The 20,452-nt window shown below is 37.3% G+C and overlaps 2 protein-coding genes across 5 annotated transcripts; both read left to right on the top strand.

Annotated features, from left to right (window-relative positions):
- Positions 1-912: 912 nt before the first annotated feature.
- Positions 913-11,523, top strand: LOC122576990. 4 transcript variants are annotated; one of them, XM_043747988.1, is made up of 6 exons: positions 913-1,287; positions 5,489-5,732; positions 5,982-5,999; positions 7,001-7,102; positions 10,223-10,348; positions 11,154-11,523. In XM_043747988.1, exons 2-6 carry the CDS (start codon positions 5,567-5,569, stop codon positions 11,243-11,245), a joined length of 504 nt encoding a protein of 167 aa, XP_043603923.1. In that variant the 5' UTR covers positions 913-1,287; positions 5,489-5,566; the 3' UTR covers positions 11,246-11,523. The 4 variants fall into 4 exon arrangements, with proteins under 4 accessions (XP_043603923.1, XP_043603922.1, XP_043603925.1 ...); XM_043747987.1 differs by having other exon boundaries at positions 930-1,287; positions 5,492-5,732; XM_043747989.1 differs by lacking the exon at positions 913-1,287 and adding an exon at positions 1,340-1,361 and having other exon boundaries at positions 5,492-5,732.
- Positions 11,524-11,645: 122 nt separating this feature from the next.
- On the top strand, positions 11,646-14,832 carry LOC122576991. The gene is made up of 3 exons (XM_043747991.1): positions 11,646-12,624; positions 13,199-13,346; positions 13,450-14,832. Exons 1-3 carry the CDS (start codon positions 12,558-12,560, stop codon positions 13,673-13,675), a joined length of 441 nt encoding a protein of 146 aa, XP_043603926.1. The 5' UTR covers positions 11,646-12,557; the 3' UTR covers positions 13,676-14,832.
- Positions 14,833-20,452: the final 5,620 nt, after the last annotated feature.

Raw genomic sequence — 20,452 nt, 5'->3', positions numbered from 1 at the left:
ACACAACGGTGCGCAATGCAGCAATTTATTCCTCTTTTGTAAGCCCAACAATGTTTTATTATTTGACGGTCGCTGTCGCATTTTTCGAAACCTACCAGTCAGCTGAGTTTATATAGATGTTTCTTTCGTCGAGTACTATTTGTTACATGTTTTGTTTAATACATCCCGGTCGAAGAAGTGGTACGTGGAAGTAAGTGGAATATTGGCATCTGATTTGGAATTGGAGTTCCGTGCATACAATGTATATGAACGGTTGCACGTTTAAGCATTCGTACTCTGAAGAACGTATTCCTTTTTCTAGGGTTCTTAGCTGCTGAACAGTAAAAGTACGCACGTGAGCGCGTTGCACTAAATGCGAGTAAACTGAACACCGATCGCTAGTCCTGATAGATTATATTTTAAATACGGTACTTTCAATAGTAATTCCCTTTCAAGGAATTCAAGTTAGTATCTTTGTTTAAAAGAGACTTGATAAGAAGCTCGTTAAAATTTATCATCGCTTCGAGGACACAGAACCGTATTTCACGTAACAGGTACATATTGTAACAGTTTAAATAGCTCACGACAATTCCTTAATAATGTAATTTAAAATGAAAAATTATTACGTTGTCCAAAATCAATACGATATAAAACCAACCACGCCTTGAGCACAGATTAAACAATTGTTGGTGGCAAAGATATAAGACAAGTACGAATTGACATAAATGATACTGTAAATTACGGCAGCGGTGATTGCAATAGCAGCTAGGGGTGAACTGGCTATTGGGGAGTTTAGAAAAATTCCTAGTGGGTCGCTAAGTATTTGGGGCCGTTCTACGTAGAATTTAATTAATGAATTAAGAACAGGGGACCGGTCATGTCGGTAATCTTCCGGTAAAAATTTAAGTCCCAGTCCGCCCCTGGTAGCAGCAGTAGAGGACAGTGGTGGTAGTAGTGCTGCCTAATACTCTTTTCAGCCCTCGGCCGACAGTTCAGCACAGCCCGTAGTCTTCGACGGTTGCACGTCGTTCAATCCGGCACACTTTTATAACCATTGCACACTTCCTACTATCTCATTCACGTTTTATAAACAATGCAACAATCCACGGTTTCTTAAACGAACATTTCTCACTTTTCCCGATTCGTATCTCCGTAATTACGATGCAACCAGCTGATTCGTTGAGAAAATTAAACGTGACTGAAAGTATTTTGTGCCAGTGAATCTGAACATGATATTTCAAAGGATTTGACCGAGAAAATGGATTTTCTGCCATGGATTGTTTAAGTGTCCAACAAGAAGAAGTAATGGTGAGGAAATGTTTTATAGTTTTTGTACTTACGACGTACGACATTTTGTGCGGGAAACATCAGACAGGATAAAGGTATTATTGTAAAATCATTTTTGAAAAGAGATATAGCATTCTAGGTACTTTTATCGTTCGTTTTGCAATAACGTAAATAACATACTTACTTTTGAGATTAGCTTTTGATTGCGATAACTTTCCCCTCATCGTTTTTTCCTCGGCTTTCGTAACAAGGAAACAGATAGATAATTCGGTCAAGTCAAAGGTTAGCTGGAGATAAAATGGTCTTCCTTGAAAATATATAACGAAAAAATGACTTTAGATAGGAACGCCTTACTTTTGATCTTTGTTCAAAGATTAACTTGTCGATGTAACATCATTAAATAAACGTCGATGTAACATTTTTTTTCATCATGATATTGAAGATAAGAAGGCGAATACGCGATTCCAACATTGATCGTTAATTAAAGCGAGATATTATGATTTCGTTCCTGAGCTATCGAAAATTACTCTGAATTATCGAAAAAACAAATTTTCTTCATTTACAACTTTCGTAAAAGTTAAACTCGATGGTTTTGATGTCTTTGTTAAGACGATTTATGCTTTGTTGCCTTCGTTCATTCAGTGTTTTCTTAGAAAAGCATGAAATACAGGTGAACTGATCTAACAATTGATATTGTATCTCTATTTGTGACAATTGTTAGCTACCAATTCGTAGATAAACGTAAAATATTCGGTAGCTCGCTCTAGGATTATAGCTCTCTAGCTAATATCTATCCCCGAAACGTTCATGTAACCGTACGAAATGCACGGAAAATGGGAAAAGTCCACCTACGCTTAATTTAAACTCTGCCAATGATGTTTGTTTCCTGGCGGCGAGAGGTCGCGCTATAAAATTGCAACATTCATACACTTTTATAACCAACCTTGACTCTATGTCGTTCAATATTCTCGTCGTTATTCTTACAATACACTTGGTTCGCGTCTTCTTCTTCTTCAGAGTCTTCTTCGGAGTCTCCAGAAATGACGTAATTGCTCAAGTAGATAAACCGTGTCCGCTTTCTGTCATATCGCGTTCAATACCTTAATTAACTTTACGTTTTACGTCTTCAACAGTTTTGGGGCCAATGTTCATCCGGTATCGATGTTTCCTTCGATCGTTAGGAAAAACGGGAAGAAAATTTCGCTCCTGAAACGAGGACTCAATTAGCAGGAAGATATTCGGCGATGCCACCTTGATTCAAAAAGATGTCCAAGACGTCCGTGTTTCGCGTACAGGGCCCTTAATTGAGCTTAATTAACGATTGTCCGTCTTTGTCATCGGGCCGTGACTCACAGCGAATGTAACTTCTCGTACTTGTCTCGTTTTTTCCTTCACACTATTCTTTTACTTGTACTCGGTAATTTTTCTTATGTTACTTCTTTTATCAGAGTTGCACGTCTCCTAACAAGCTTCGATATTAGAAATACCGCTGAATCAGCAGTGCTGGTCGTACTTAAATCTTAAGACGCCTGTTGTACGTATTTAGCACAAATTTAATGCCTTTCGCTGCTGTTATTTCCCAATTATTTTGTTATCAGACTGTGAATTTTTGTGCAACTATAGAAAACTCGAAGGCACATGCAAAAATGCACATAGCGCGGGCAAATTTATGAAATACCGAAATATAATAGACATTGGAACGTAAGTATAGCAAGTGAAATAATCGTCTCCGACTCAGATTTCATTTTTTCAATTGTATTCATGAAAATATGAAAATATATTCATAAATGTTCACAGTCTGTTCATTGCGAAATATGTCTTCGTGATTAATATAATTAAATATAATACTGAAAATAGAGTACTGAAAATACAATATAATATTCATACAATAAGTTGTTGTGTTCGTTGGAATGTAAATTTGCATCAACATCCGCAGTCTGTCTATTATAAATCAGCCGTTTCATTGGCATATACGCTTCATAAAATGTGCAAATGTAAATGTAATAAGGTTGATGAAGAACAATTTGTTCAGGTTTATCATTACATGCAACGAACAGGCAGGTGTCCTGATATAACTGGCAGCGAGTGTTCATCGAATAAACATTCGCAGACTCCCTGCGAATTTTTTAATCGAATCTATCGCTTAATTCGCTTCAACAGTTGCCCATTCGATCGAACATAGCGAATACGGGAAAATATGAGGTTACACAAATAGATACGGGTATTTTGTCTGGATAACACGGATCGTTTCGTTTGTTTGAATCTTTTCGTTTATAGGTGTACTGGACTATTTTATCGCCATCCTGTTTGCATCAAAATACGCAGATTCAAAACCTATAAATAATTTTTGGAAACGCCTGAATTGTTTCCATCGCATTTTTATCGGTTTAATATTTCTATGGTCGGTTCACTAATTATTTCTTCTTTTACACAAAACGAATATCGTCTAATATTTATATTATAATGGTTACGGTGATCGTTCGCTTTACGCATTTTTCTACCTAAGTCGACCCAAGTTGGCGGGGCATAAGAGGGTAGCGAGGGATGAATCACTCCCGAAATGAAATGAATCGCACGATCGATATTAAAACCATTCGTTTCAGAGCGGAACATATATTTTCTGTGCAACCTATGACATTAAAATATTACTCTATCTTGAGCAACAGATGCGAGAATAAGATAACGTATAATTATACGACCTGGCCATTAATTTACGTTGTAATTTTGGCCTCTAATTTCTTCGCGATAACTAAACGAGATATATTATTATTATTATTATTATTATTATTATTATTATTATATGAAAAATTCATTAACATTCGCGGTCTAGTTACAAACGAAGTTTACAGTTTGTTTGGTACATTTTAGCTAGTACAGTAGGTCTTGGCCCTTTAAGTGTTGTCTCTCAAGCTGCGTCTTATGCTGAATTGTTGTCCATTTATGGCGCGTTTTATAGTTTATAATAATAAATAATCTTTTTAATAATAAAAGATAGACGATAGAACTTTCCAATTAGCTAATAATTATCTCATTAGGAGGAGTATGTTGTTGAACGTATGTTGCATGTTTTCACAGCATCGTACTATTGAATAACGCAGCGGAAAAAATTGCTTGACGCAACGATTATACAGTTGGGAGAATATTTAAAATGTACACATTGATAAAACTCGTATTAGGTACAAAGGGACTCTTTTAGAACTCACCTTGGATGACGATAATACGACAATCGTTATCGTTCATATGGTACTGTCCCACCGGTATTCTTATCCCGTAATCTTGCATATACTTCCGGTTGCGACAGTCATTATACTATGCGTATGGAATAAGTCTGGGTAATAAAGAAAAGGTATAAAAACCGTGGACAATGGAGCGCAATTAAAAGCATAAAACCACAGAAGATTAAAAAGAGATATCTTGCAAGTAACGATTGAAATAATTATATAATTGATTCGCAGCTTCGATAATCTGGCTATCGTTATACATTCGGTAAGCAGTATTACGAAAGATTCCCAAATAATCACAAGTTGCTTATTTCTTATTATTATTATGCGATTATGAAACAATAAAATTTGGTGGGATACGTTGCAAGTATTTTGAAACGATCGTACGATCGATTCGTGGCTTTAAAATTTAACGATCTCTCGAACGCTGTTGCACATCGATTAACAAACATTCCAAAGGACCAAATGTTTAAATCTACGGAGTCTAAATGTTTAAATTAATCGAAGAGTGCTGGTAGGAAAAACTGCGAGCGCGAAAATGGAAAATCTTCGATCTTTTATTGGAAAATGTTCTACGAATGAGAATAGAGTTTAAGTACAATTTCCCTTGCTAGATAGATATCAGTAATTCTAGAAGATGGTGTCGCGACGTCGCCTCTGTAGAGAAAGATACAGTCACCAATGAGCGCTGGTTAATTGTTTCGCGATTTTTTCCTTTGCTATATCTAAATGACATCTAAAAACATTCTAGGTGAATGATCCAAATGAATGAAACACTTTTTTTCCCCCTTTCTTTACGACTAAGAGGCCATATATATTGGTTTTTCCACAAATACTTTGCTTTTTCATGAATTTCGACTATACGAATGCGCGAGTTCTCTTTCGCTCCTGAAGAACTCGTTGCGCGAAACTCGCAGCGTTTTCTACAAGCACTTTTCGATCGTATTTCGAAGACAAGCGCGTAGCAAAGAACTTGACAAGTTTCGTGTTTGAATTTCAAGCAGCAGATAAAAGCGGAACTCGTGTAAGAACAGCGGAATCTCGATCATCGTCGAAGATGTCGAAGAAGAGGCGTTAGCATGAGCCACACCACTGCATTCAGAGTACTGACGCTGATCCTGATCCTCGGTGATCTCGAGTCGATCACGGTGGTGAAACACCATCCGGACGAGGAATACTTCCTCGAGCACGAGGTCCTCTACGAAGAGGCAATTACGGAGGCGAAGAAGCTGCAGCTCTATCCTGGTAGGAAATTTACGCGTTTCGCTCTCGATACTAAAAGCGTTACACATGCCAAGCCCCTTGTCCGACTTCATTCTAACGTCTGGTCTATAAAGCATCTTTACGAAGCACCGAAATCTATTTATCTTTCCTCTGAGAATAACCTCCCTTTGATCCGTTTAAACGGATACTTTGGCCACGTCCACCTACCGCGAATTAACTCGACGAATCGTCTCGTTTTATTAATCTCGCCTTTGTCTTGCCACTTTGCAGCCGGTACGGACAAGAAAGGTATTCGATCGATTCGAACGATCGTCGTCCTAATTTAGGCTCAGTATGCTTGTCGCACGCCAGGATCCAAAGGCCACCTTCTTCCTTGATGCGATCGTTACCTGAAAATAATTGCTCGAGAGACAGGAACGATCTTGCGTTCTTCAAACGTAAGCACCGCGTATCGTCGACAGGAAATAGAAATCAAGGTTACTCGGTTTTGTTTGACAATTTCAGCTAGCCGGCGATTTGTAACGATACACAGGATTCTAAGAAAAGTTGTATCTCCGATGGTTCCGCGAACTTATCCTTGCATAAATAGATCTCTGTCATTTTCGATTTGCGCCGAACTACCGATTTTCCCGTTACTCGCTGCCTTCGCTCATTTGTTTTATTCCATTTAGACTATTTTAAGTTATTCTTGTGGCGATAAAGCGCGATTTACTTTATCTTATTTCGCGATGTTTCGTCTTAAGCATCCTGTATCGAACGGCATAAAACGAAATATTCGTACCCAGTCGGTTTCACAAATGATAATAAATGTTTTAGGTGACATAACGTCGGTATAGCGTTCAACATCAACGACATAATTTCAAAGCAGTTGCATAAAACCTGGAGGCACCAATTAACGTGAATTACGCTCGTACTCCCTCGATTTGATGCGATTATCGTCTGTTTTAATAACAGCTCTACGAAACAAGGATAATGAAATGTAACTCTCAATCGGTCGTACAAAATCGTTATTTCTTATTTCAAGGAACATGGTGTCCTTACTGCAGCGTAGTAGAAGGCTATCAGCTCTGTGTTCTTCTTTCAACTCGCCGCAACGCGATTACTCGCTTGATAGTAGTAGCAGCAGCTTTCCATTACCATTCAATTTTAATATTCATTTTTTGATCTACATTAACGGATACGAAGAAGATGTTGCAATTAATTTGGAGATCAAAGTTTTATTTAGTGGCACAAATAGATGAAATGTTTCATCGAACAGAAGAAACATTATATTTTGACGAATTCCACAGGTCCTATCCCAGGATGCAAGCCCTGCACGAGATCAGAGATGACTTACTGCAAAGATGGAAGCGTGATAAATGACCACTGTTGTTGCGATGGCAACTCCAACGGTGAGTAAAATTTATAACAACGATAGAAAGCAAAATATTCCATATCGATGTTTTCTTATTAGTCTTTTATAACGAGCGAATAATTGTAGCAATAATCGGAACAACGATAATGAAACGTTTGAATGGAATCGAAAGGATCTTTTAGAAATTCTCGCGATTCAGACTCTGAGGTTTGTTTCTGTTTCAATTTTCTATCGTGAAAATTTCTGTGACGCATTGCCGCTATACAAAACTTTCTATATTGCACAGTACGCTGCGTTTAATGTTGCAATAAATATAGAAAATGGAACGATCACGTTGATTTCTCATCAGTTTCGCTTTTTCTTTCAATTACGTTGCTCGTATTTTAGGCTCGTCCTTCGTCGATTTACGTGCATATAAGAATCGCCTGAAAAACGACAATCGCGTGCAGACAATTCGTGCGTGAAGAATTGACCGTGCAAATGCTGGTGGTTTGATTGCGCAACTCTTCACGGAATTTTCGAGCCACGATAATAGACCCTGAAATTGTCGTAATACTTGCAATTTCTACAATAATAATGCAGTACTTGTAATAACTTGTAACGACTGCAGTACAATTCCAATTAGAAAATACGAGCGAGATGCACGTTAATCTCGTACGTAGCGAATGTAAGTAACACGATGTAATTTATCTTTAACAAAAACGATAAGACGCGCTGAAATATGCGTAATCTGTAAGCGAAGAAGTCAATGGTTGGTAAGTTCCCGCAGAACTTGGCCCAGTTGTTCCCCCCACGTGAGAATGACGCGTGAATTCGTGAAACACCTTCGAATCCAGCTGAACGGAAGGACAATCACCTGTTCAGGAAATCATCGTTGTTCGTTTGTAACGATTGTTCATCGTAACGATCCATCCTTGTCAGACACACGCTTCTAAATGTGCTGAGGCGCGCAGGGTGGTTATACATACCAGGTGATTCACGCAAAACGACCGGCCGTTAACAGGGACACTTTGGTATTCCGCGCATCCGTCGTCCCAACTCTTTAGTACTCTTTACGTAGTTATCGGCCGTTCACCTCTAACACCATTTGCTCGAATTTCTAATTAGCATAGTTTCTCTGATGGCCTTGCTTCGCACACACGGACCAAAGCGTAATTGATCTGCTTAAAATCAGTTCCCCTTTCTGTCTATCTTTGTCGTTATATTTATTGCCTTTCTATTGGTAATTGGTAGATCGCAGATATCACGATTATCGATTTGATTTTTTGAGAATATATTTATATTTACGATTAAGCGTCTGTTACAGAAACACGGTAATTGCGGTATATTGTCTTCAGAAAGGTATACGTAAAAGGGGAAAATACCAGAAGATAGATTATCGAGTTCGGTGAAATTCGTTGTAAATTGGTCAACGGGTAAATTTCAAGTACTTTGAGAAGCAAATAGGTATTTAAAAAGTTATCTTCACGGCTAAATGCTTTTCTGTGTCTCGAACGACGACGAAGATAATTAACCGTTATATTCCTGAAACACTGTGTAGCGAAACGCTGACAATAAAATGTGTGTCATACTAAAAATAAACGAATACGTAAAAGGATAATTTATTTTATATTGCACAGGGCGTATTGTAACACGCGGGACCCGCTTCAGCACTGGACAGATGGCACAAAGACAACGAACAAAGTTCATACAAACACGTGCTGCTCTATCCGATCTTATACAAGTTGCATTATTTTATATTTTACATTCAAAGGCATTTTCGTCGTTCAACGAACCGTAGCTGCTCATCTTCGTAGAAGGTGCTCGAGATGGCTATCTCCTGTCCATTCCTGAAGCGGCTCCCACGTGTTATGATTTACCCTGTATATTAGATGTACAAATGAATAGTCCAAATTTTTCAGTCCAACTCGAGGTCTAAGCCAATACTTTAAGAGCAACTGATAGATCCACCATGGAAAAATGGAGTGTCTGTAAACAAGATCCAGTGGTCAAGGCATTGACAAAGGAGAACGTTTTGCGATAATCGATGCGCGACAATGCCGGGCCACACGCAGCTTCCCAAAGCGTACCTAAGCGAGTATCTAAAGTGTATGGCAAAAAGTAAGCGATGACGAGTATACTCGTCGAAAGCAGCTAACTGGTTAAGTCATCTGCTTTAAAGTTACAAGATAAATCAGGAAGATATAGAATAGAAAGTTTGTAGAGTACATTGATTGAACTTGAACAACTGACGTCGATTGAACACGACTTGCTGTATTTTAAGAAAATAAGCTTCGAGTCTCATCGAAAAATTGCGATTGCTCGTTTGTACGTCTAATAAGCATTTCTTTAGTCAAAGCGCAAGGTAAACAACGCGAATGATTCCCGTAGAAACTGCAAGCAATTCTGTAACCTTTCGTTTGTTATAATAGTCTGACCACAATGTTCAGCCGTTAAACGCTCGTCGAGTGTACACGAATGGCAACGGCGACAGTAGCAATAAAATTGCGTTGCTGCACGCATCGTGTGCACGAATCGAATACACGAGTCCATTTCGATCAGTCTTATGAATCACACGTTCTTCTTTGCCCATTTCTAATCAACCGATTCGATTACGCAGAAGTTACAATACGGTAAATAAGAGTATGCTAAAAGTAACAGAATACGTGCACGTAGTTCCGTGTTAGTCCAAATGAAAAATCTGAATTGTGCGACGTGTTTCCTAAGTGGAATTTCGAATTTTAGTTATTTTAGTGAAAAGACAACTTTTTACGAATACACATCTCGCAAACTAAGACCGAGCGACGATTATAAAATATACAAATAATTATAGTAATTAATTATTTAGTAATTGTAGTAATTATAAAACATAAGCAATAGGGAAAGGTTGTCAAAAATTTTGATTTCTGCAACATATTCAAAGATTATGGAAATCGGTAACTTCCTATTTAAAAAACGAACTTGAGCTTGAAATTTCTCCTCTGCTACTGCAGCTAGGGGAAAGTTATTAATACATAATTCATTGTCCCTGTTTGAACAGCTTTCGTAAGAACTGTCTTTTCGATATCCTTAATTCTTAGAAAGATACCAGCCTGTGTATAATCCTTTTAAATTGATCATAAGGTTTCTCTGATTCATCGAAAGTCTGTTCCTGACACTCATCAGCCTATTGTTTCAGAGGTATTCCCCTTCGTGAAGCACACTTGTCGCATGGGGCCAGAAGAATGCGAAGTACAAGCTGGAGACTGTGCTGAATACGCGAGGCTACGGGAATGCTGCTGTCATTCCTACTTAGCTTCTGTATGTAAGTACTATTTCTCCGCTTACGTATTATGGCGAAACGTATTGTCGAGCTAGACGTCGTTGCGTAAGCGCGAGTAATCTAATATCTTCTGTTTGAGATGAGCACAGAGCTGAAATTAGCATAATTCTATAATATAATTAATGAAAGAGCGGAGAAGGAAAGATGATTTTTCTCACAGGGAAAGTACAGTGCCGCGAGTATAATATATAATGCCGTGATAAACTCAACCCTATTTTTAGATGTTCGAAATGCTATTAAAAGAAAAATTGGCAAAATCGTTTCTATAATTTCATATGACAATATAAAGTTACAATACTGGTGAAATAACGGTAACTGATATAAACTTAAGATCTGCTTTCAATCTTTCGAAGTCTGGAGGAGACGGAATTTTAAACTGGGGGTTTTTGCCTGCGAAAACGTATAAATCCAATGTTCATTTTGTTTCATCCACGGTTTCGTTCCATATTTGAAAAATTATCTTCTATTTCCTATTTCAGGTACGACAGGCAATAATTCGCTATGTAACGTCTCCTGTAATATCCCATAGCGTTCAATTTACTCTTTAAAAAGACAATTTCACTTATCATATCTTAACATATCAAGGCACTATACATTCCTTTTGTTAAAAATTAGATATTTGCGGAAACAACTCGTTGTTAATTAGACTGCACAGCTTTATGCATCTGTGAGAAATTTGAAAGTGCTAAAATGCACCGGATGCGTAACTTTGTCTGAAATGTTACATAATTCCTAAAATCTGTTCCTGCATCGATATAATTGACAACGGTGTTTTTTTTTTTTTCAGGGAAATACTTGGCGAACGACGCGGTATCACCGACGAATACACACTTTATAAAGTTCCTGGCGATATTAACGGTGCTCAGGTGGCTCTTATAGCCGACCTAAAATTGACAGTACACATTTAATACCAAATATTTTGTATAGGACGAGTTATTTTAATAAATTATTTTTCCATCGGCACGGGAGAAATTTAGAGGCCAACAAACGCTTCTAAGATGCGACAACGAAGTGAAATTTCGAATAATTTGATAAACAATTTTTGCGGCTTCACCTGTACATATATGAGAAAGTGTAATTGTACAAATAATGAACATTGTCCGACGGCAACATTTGTATTTTAATGGATGAAATGCAACAAACTATGTACAAACGTGTACCTAAGAGTCTATTTCAACCTCATCCTCCTCTTTTCTTACGGATGTGATGCAATACCGCTTAAACGATGGTTGCCTAACTGTAAACATTATCAGCGCAAAACGATTGCATGTAGCAACGTACCAAAGCGAATTGTTGCAACATTGTCGGTTCTCGAGAGTAAAACAAACGATTTTCCATAAAATGAACTCGTTGGAAAAAACGAAAGACGAATGTTATCGAACGGTCTTAAGACGCAACAAGTTGCGCCAAACTTTGATACGTACTTGTGCCCGTCATCTGCAACGTATGAAATACGTGATCACCGTCTGACAATTACCTCGCAGCGGCGAACAGCGACAATTAATATTACTCTCGATGTATGGACGAATCCAAGATTTCCTTTTCTACGTCATCGAATGTAGTGACGCGGAACGAAAAGCGTCTTTCTCATCGCTCGACATTTTAATAACGGGACGAAATGTATCGCTACTGCGCCCTATGTGCGCTGAACATCGGTATAGACATATCGCCATGTCCTTTAGGAAGGCGAGTCTTTATTTTTTGGCGATTGGCAATTGCGAAATTAAACCGGATCCGTGCAATTCGACTTTCTACCAAATCCATCTGTGTCCTTGACGCGCCTCCGCTCGCGGTTTCGTCCTTATTCTCTCTACCTCTAGACACACTATCGAAATGTCAATTTAAAAAAGAAAATACACGCTGCAGCAGATTCCGCGGAAAATGATCAAAAATATGTCTCGATATTCGTCGAAGATTCTCTCAGCCAACGATATCGTTTCCTTGTTTTCTTCTCTTTTTCGTATCAGCTTAGGAAGAGAGGAAGATCTGGATCTGTTACGAGTAACGGGTTACTGGTCGACCGTATTTAAGCGATCCTCCCGTAAGCAAGCAGAGCTGCGTGTGTGTCAATAAACGTTGCGTGGGTTTTAAAAAGAAATCAAAGTAGAAACCACGCTTATTTCTTCGGCTCAGTCTGTCCGTGTTCGAAAGCGTTAGACGAAATTGTGACGAGACGATTTCAATCGAAAAAATGCGTATCCTCGCGGTGATATTCGCCGGTATTGTGATGCTGCTGTCGCACGTTGCTACCGCATCGAGTAAGTACTACGAATTGACACGAAAAGTTCTCGTTAAAATCGAATGTGTCTACTTTCATTGATTGTTCGCAACTCTATCGGTCAGTCTAACAGATTATTAGTAGTCAGTGGATTTTTGTGTATTTATAAGAATTTCTAAAGTACAAAATTGCACAGAATGTACGTAATATGAGAAAATATCCAGCCTGTTCTTTTGCCCGGCCGTATTTCTTGAGAGCGTAAAGGTTGCAATAGTTTAAAGATATTTTTCATATCTAATTAGTCGTTAAAAAATAGTTGTTTTGTTTCAAAGTTTAATTCGTTCAAATTTCCTATACCATTCGTTGGTTATCAAGTTTGTTCAATTTAAAATTTATGAAGGAAACTGTCGGTAACATTTTATTAACAACAGACGGTAAAATAGTCGGTTTCATCCCAAATAATCTTTCAATTTGTGAAACATTTTCGTTTTAATATTAAAAATTGTTTTAACAATTTGTAATAATCTAAATATCAAAGTATCGGTATTTGACAATTAACGAATTATTTATACTTTTGATAATTTATATTTCTTTTCATAATTCACCTCGGTAAGGCGAGCAAAGCGACATGGCAGATAGCCAACCGAAAGGGGCCAAATTGGCATTATCACCCACTTCATCGTTACAAACAGAAACGTATCGGGACAGCGTCAATTATTACAATTTCCCAATCGACGATACGTACAGACCGTTCCAGAGCAAGTAAGTATATGGGTTTTGTAATTGTACGATAACATATTTTTTAAATTTCCTAGAAAAATTTTTGTCTTAATTTCCCAAACTAAGAATTGTCTTTATCTTCCAGAAAATGTCCACTATGTGACAGCTCGATCTATCCCTATTGCGGAGAAAAATTGTTGCACGACGCGTGTTGTTGCACCAATCCCTATACTCACGACTTACCCTATCAATGTAAATTAGCAGACTGCCGATTTTTGCATGCAAACAGTTGCAGGGAACATCGATTGATCGCAACCTGTTGCTGCAGCGATGATTATCGGTTTTCATTGAAAAGTTTCCCGAACGCTTAACAAGTGTCAACTGCCAAGCAAATTTTGTATAAATCTGCCTATTTATTTTCATCATTTTATATCATAACATGGTACAATAAAAAAGAAAAATATTGTTAACAAGCGAAACTGAGTGGAATCATCGTAAGCTATTAAGTCGCGCGACGTCTAAAATTGTTAAGAATTCATTGTAACGTTCGTATCTAGAAATCTAAGAGAGATTAATCCATCTTGATTAATTTTTACTTTTCTATGGAAAAACGAACGCAAAGTCCGTTGGCGTTTTGATATCGCTGGGCCGCATGCCACAGCCACTCGTTTTTTCGTTGCGAAATCTTCCGTGCGTTACTATTCCCATTTTGTTACCAATTCGTAAAGTTACCGCTATAACTATATCAGTATGTTTCGCAGCATTTGAGATTTGTAACAACTGTATCACTCGTATATACTTTGTTATTGAATATAAGCTTTATATATATAATATAGCTTTATATATAACTCGATACAAGTTCTTATTAATGCCTAAATTTCTTTTTTCCACTAAGCAACATAGAGACAATACAAAATTACAGATTCAGTGAATTTATGTCACATAGAGGATTACCACCTGGCAGCCGTTGGACGATGCAGCAGTGAGGGTAACGGCACCATGTTGAAAGCATTCGTTCGTCTGAAATTTGAGCTCCGAGGACTGTTGCATGGAAGATCTGGCGCATGATATAGATCTTAAGCGACACAAAGTCATGGTACATATCTACTACTATACTGGACAAATTGTAAAATTAAAAATAAACGATATAATAAGAAAAAAAAAATATCTACTACTATGTAACCCACCACCCAGCCATCATATTTCCCCCTCCCCGCCGTGGCAAATAACTATACACATATATATACACACATATATCTCATATATATGTCGGAGATGAAAGAACACCGGGGCCTTCCTTTGGAACTTTGGGAAAATCCCGTAATATTGTAATCTAGATTCTACCATAGCCGTAATTAAACAATTGTCATTCAACCCGATTGTACTTATTTGAGATTCGTGACAGTGAGCTTGGGCTCGAGGCGGCAACCAGTCGCCAACGTAGCCGCGGTCAAGGGATGAACGTTTGTTTAACAAAGGTATAGGGTAACAGTATAGCTCTCCTTAAAAGAAATAGTTGTAGCGATACTTGACCATAGACATTTCAACGGTCTCTGTCCCGTGGCTCGCCACACGCAGACCCTGTTCTCCGGGTAAGATGGTCGCCAGATGTCGATGCGTCTCCGCAGTGCATGTTCAGCTAGCCTGAGGACCCGTCATAAATCTTAAGATTTAGTTAACTAAAGTCCTTCAAATGGACAAACAGTCTTTGTCTCAACTACGGGATGATAGGGGAAACCTACTTCCTCACGAACGACGCTACCCGCTAGAAACTTTTCCTCAAGGGCGGCTAGCGTCCTTTTCTAACCACCGACATGGAAATTGACCAATTAACAGCAACGTCAATCTCCCTCACTTTCCGGACGAAGGCTTTCTCCACGAATCCGATGATCTCGCGCCCTTGGGCACACCCCGTCATAGTTTTCCTCGGTGGCATCATCGCGACGAAAATTCATTCCTGCTTGCGACCTTATTAACGAAAAAGGAATAACGTCTTCGCGATCTGTTAACCAAGAGTCGGACTTAGATTTTGTGAGAGCATACCTCCACTATCCCGTTGACCGCGAATTCGTTATCGAACCTAGGATCATTGTCATTAGCGTCTCGAGTATCTAATTACCACGGTTACTCGTCGATATCTGTAACAATCGTATTTGCTCTAGTCAATATCTTCTCTATTGCATAACGACAATGTCTAATCACAACGAAGGTTTCTTTCACGCCCTTAACCCCAGCTCTAATCCTAATGCTAACCCGACACATATATACATATATAGTTTTAAGGATTTAAAAGGGATTTATAAACGTAATTTATAAGAATTTCATTATACGTAACTTAGTAATTAAGTACATAACTTAAAAATTATATTCTATTTGTCCGTAACGAAGAACTCTGGATAGTGCGACAAAACATGTGCTGACACCTATCAAAAATGGAAGGAACAGCGACTTAAAGAATGTGATGGCAGATGGCCGCCACATGGTTTGTCCGTAGACAGAGAAGTCGGTAACGTTCAAAAAGGACGCTTGATCTCGCGATAAAAGTAAGCAGTAGTGTGCAACATGTGCAAGTATATAAATCAACCGCATCTTTTGTCAACAAAATAATCACCACGTCGACAAAATCTTCATCACCGCGTGAAAAAAATCTTCACCGCATCAACAAAATCGATTACAGTTGACGCTAAATAATTGTAATTACTTATAATTCATTATATTCCGAGTTTTATAATTACGTTTAAGAATTAGCTATTTATCGATCGAATTTGAGCTGAGTTATACATTGATCTTTCTTGCATTCTGTCATAATACGTATTGAGAGTATGTGCCATGCGAATACGAAGATAAACAAGTTTAAAGAAATAGGATGAACACGAAATTTGTGTGCATTGACAAACGACGCAAATATGGAACGTAAATAACGATAAATGCATAATGAATCGATGGTAATATTTAATCATGCCACTTTGTGCAGTTTGAAAATGGGTCAGTGAGTCTGTAACAGATACACCGTTTAATTATGTATGGCAATTAGTCTTAACGCATGCCTGATAAAACGTCTCCGAAATTAAACTCGTTAATGAGACGTCCTTTTCTTTCCATAAAAATATCGTTACGAAATTACACACGTGCGAACTAAATAAATAGAATAGAAGTAAATAGAGCAACTATGAACGTATATCCTTCGTTACAAGAAGTACGATACACTTTGTTTAATAAATTTATCGCGAAAACTGGAATTAAATCGGAGAAGCAGAAGAAAAGAGAAAACTGTTTAATTGGTATCCGTAATAAGCGATAATATTGAACGAGGTTTGAGGTCATTTGTGTATTCTTTTCCCTGTCAATAATAAGTGTAATTATATTTATTACTGATTTTCCCTTGAAGTTTGCACGCTCCCATTAAATGGCTATTTATCGTCTGTTTCGAAACTGGAAGACTTAAATAACTGTTCTCATCATTTACGCTTGAAAAAATATAATATTGAGCAACCTCAATCTCAACTTCATAATGTGGATCATTGATTACAAAATCGTAATTGGAGAAATGCGTGATCCAGCAGCCTCCTTGCTTCTTTTCTCTTCTCTTTTTTTTCTTTTAATATTGTCGTAGCGAAAACAATATCAATCTCAATGAATAATAACGTTGCACGATGATAACGGAGCACCATTAATAAAAAATATTAAATCAACTCCATATTAAGAAGAAAAAGCATTGACAGGCACGGAGATGATAGATATGCACGCAATATTTTCTACGATGTACCACGTAATAGGACTAACGATTAAAAGAATTACTTATAGCACAAAATAATCGACGCATCTCGGAAATTACTGACAATAAGATCCTACAGCATAAACAAATTATTACGTACTACTCAGTTACTTTATGTTAATCTTTCCAAATATGCAAAATATTGTACCTTCGGCTGACGAATCCCAGCCTCGTGGCAGCCTCGTGGTGGTGATTTTGTGAAATTGCGCTAGCTGCATCTACGTAACGGTATGTATGGCCGACGCTCCTCTTTGACTATGGAATCCTCGTAAAGGAAGTGGATCCCTCCTGTTAAAAAAAGAGAGAAAAGGAAAAAGAAAAAGAAAGGAAAAGAATACTAGGAAAAGGAAGGCGACGTTTTTCGAAGTAGATGCATCGACCCTCGGTCTCGGGGGTAGATGTTCCTGAACAGCCGAGGTCAAAGTCAAGGTCATACACGTGTCGAGGGGACCGAATGGGTGGCCCTCCGAAACACACGTGCACCCCCACTTCCTTGCAAGCAGACAGTGGGACTGCAGGCAGATCGGGAAAAGACTTTTGAACAGTCGATTACTTGATTCTAGACGGACATGCGTCCATAAATCAATCAATTAGTCTTTCGTGTTCAAAGTCAAGGACTATAGACGTTGCCGACTAATGGAAATGCGTTTGATTCGTAATGTTCATGTTTGATGTCTTTGGCTCGTTTAACTAACATGGTCTAACACGTGTTTTTCCTATTACATACAAGTATAGTTTTATTAGTGTAATGTTGAAACGGGCTACGCTTCCACAACGGACATTGTAATCTTCTTCAGATTTCGGCAAATTTCATTTGAAACGAAGTTCAAAGATAACGGTTTAGAAATACCGAGTCATTTCGATTACTCTACCACTTATGTTTCAGAAACGATACACAAGAGTAATTCTACCAAATATAAAGCAACAAACGATTCGCATCTTAATATTCCTTTGAATTTCAAGTACTGTACTTTTTCATAGGTAAGTTTAAGTCATGAATAATACAGAATTATCGTGGTATAACGTAACACAAGTTACGCGAAATTACTTTCATTTCAGCTACCTTTGGACGACGGGTGTCTGAATTTACGTGCGAGAGATCAATGAGCAAATACGTATTTCTAACGTACGTAGCTAACGATTGACGCGACGGAATCAGTTTATTCAAACGCGAAGCATTAATACGCCGTGTTACATTTTTAGCCATTGTTTAAATCATGTTTCTACAAATATGCATTTATTTAATTTCTATTTGAATAATGTCGTTTTTATCGTCATCGTTGCTGTATCTTATGAAAATATGCAAAATAACGGCAACATTATTATACGATATACGTATATATCGAGCGTTATACATTTAACGTAAAAACGATGGTTTCGATTGCAATATGTAACGTAAAATGAATTACGCGCCAGGAAATGACAGCAAATACGTTAAATACGTAGTAGTTTACCACATACGTGTAAGTATACGAGAAATTGCAATCCTTTTTGGTACATTATGATACGCAAAGTACTTCTTTTTAATGTTTCGAAATGTATCTCTATCGCTGTAACCTTTGATTGAAAAAAAAGAAAAGTTAAAAATAAATATATTATTTATGTTACTTTGATAAACTATTACCCTGATAAGGGTGCCGTACGATGTTCATTAGCATGTTACAACTTCTGACACGTGTGTAGTATTTCTTCTTCTTCTTTTTTATGTTACATCACGAAGATAAGTGAAATGGACACGATAATCCGTATATATACATAGTAGCAAATTGAACTTTTTTTTTTCACGAAGATTAAGTAATAACTGAAATACATAAAAATAAGTAATAAGATAAATAAAATAAGTCGGAGTGGAACGTGTGCAAACATCGTCGAAATACGTGTTACAAAATATTAGATTCCCAGAAGCGATAAAGAATTTTGAAAGTTTCCCGAAATTCATGAAACTAAACGAAATTGCCTGCTCGAACGAGATAATTTCATTTTTCAAGGGACAATCTCTTTAACGAGATTTTTCAGCTTCGTTCGATAAACGATTTTCGTCACATTCCAGTCTTGGAATAATCTTTATTAGATAAACAACGTTGTTAAACGGTTAGACAATTTTAATGAACCGTCTTGACAGTCACGCATTTCGCGTTGAAATGTTAGGTATTTCACCTTGCTGGCTAGCCGGCACGTGGCTCTTTAGAATGTAAACAGACGTATATGTCAGACATGCGCAGCCAGACCAATCAGACAGCAATCGCGTGTGAGAGGAACGTGCATTTCAGATCGACTTATCGTAAAAAGATCTTATACCAGAAATCTTTATCCTAATCTCGAAAGTTAACGCGTTAATTGCCCTGACTAATAACATCTAACGAAATCTCGTCGATAATCTCAGGAAAAATCCAATCCGAACAAAATTTTGTTCCTGCGAACACTAAGAAATGTTAGTTTATGGACAAAACAAGTTTATGGACATTCGATATTCGTACTTTCTCTTTTTACAGTCGTTTCTTATTCTACACTATAGTCGGATACCTTTCTCCCATCTTTTAAAACGCCAAATTTACATATCCGAACCTTTTCTCCTCTTATTAGATATCACAGATATTTTTCAGCTTAACAATGTTTGCATCGTTCGAGAAATAAAGCAATTCTTTTTTCTATAATTATATTACGATTATGTTATGTATTAACTACATTAATTTGTGTTTCACCGACGTTAAAAATACAACAGAAATGTGTGAAAAAAATGCATCGAATATAAATATTTGTTATTTTTGCGTGGGAGAATAAATAGTAATTGAAATCATTTGAAGAACGTACGGATAGTAGGCGTTATGCCATTATCAATGTAGGTGTCATTAAGGGGGCCATACAAGCGATAACGTATCAATTTCATCGAGAAAGCAAATTCGATGATGAGACATTAAGGCCAGACAGAGAGATAATCTTTTTTCCTTCCTGTAGTATCTTACACTTTTATTTCAACTTTCCTTAACCTTTTAACCCCGAGTATTACAATGCTCTACAGCGTAATGTATATCGACTATTATACATAAAGACAAATAATTTGCAAATAATTTACAGCTGATCGTATTTAAATCACGAATAAATAAAATGCGAGACCGGGAAAAGTGGATTAATGAAAAAGGCAATGAATGAGAAAAGAAGATGAATGAGAAAAAATATTATTACAAATATAAATAAATATTATTATAAAAATATTATTATTTGCATTATGACATTAACTTACTATATATATTATTACGACTAATCTATAATATTTCTACATCCCAGTATACTTTGTTAATATACATCTAATATTATAAATAGATAATGGGATTATATAAATGTGCGTATAGCTATTTCTTTTCTTATCTAAGGA

The sequence above is a fragment of the Bombus pyrosoma genome, linkage group LG17 (genome assembly GCF_014825855.1).
Source record: "Bombus pyrosoma isolate SC7728 linkage group LG17, ASM1482585v1, whole genome shotgun sequence".
In the NCBI taxonomy this organism is placed as follows: Eukaryota; Metazoa; Arthropoda; class Insecta; order Hymenoptera; family Apidae; genus Bombus; species Bombus pyrosoma.
This window is presented reverse-complemented; position numbering and strand designations above follow the sequence as displayed.

Bases quoted from the DNA above. Each gene is read 5' to 3' on its own strand.
- LOC122576990 (XM_043747988.1), top strand. From the start codon at position 5,567: ATGAGCCACACCACTGCATTCAGAGTACTGACGCTGATCCTGATCCTC. The intron at 7,103-10,222 runs GTGAGTAAAATT...CTATTGTTTCAG, and splicing joins TTGCGATGGCAACTCCAACG to AGGTATTCCCCTTCGTGAAG. The intron at 10,349-11,153 runs GTAAGTACTATT...TTTTTTTTTCAG, and splicing joins TTCCTACTTAGCTTCTGTAT to GGAAATACTTGGCGAACGAC.
- LOC122576991 (XM_043747991.1), top strand. From the start codon at position 12,558: ATGCGTATCCTCGCGGTGATATTCGCCGGTATTGTGATGCTGCTGTCG. The intron at 12,625-13,198 runs GTAAGTACTACG...CACCTCGGTAAG, and splicing joins GCACGTTGCTACCGCATCGA to GCGAGCAAAGCGACATGGCA. The intron at 13,347-13,449 runs GTAAGTATATGG...TTTATCTTCCAG, and splicing joins TACAGACCGTTCCAGAGCAA to AAAATGTCCACTATGTGACA.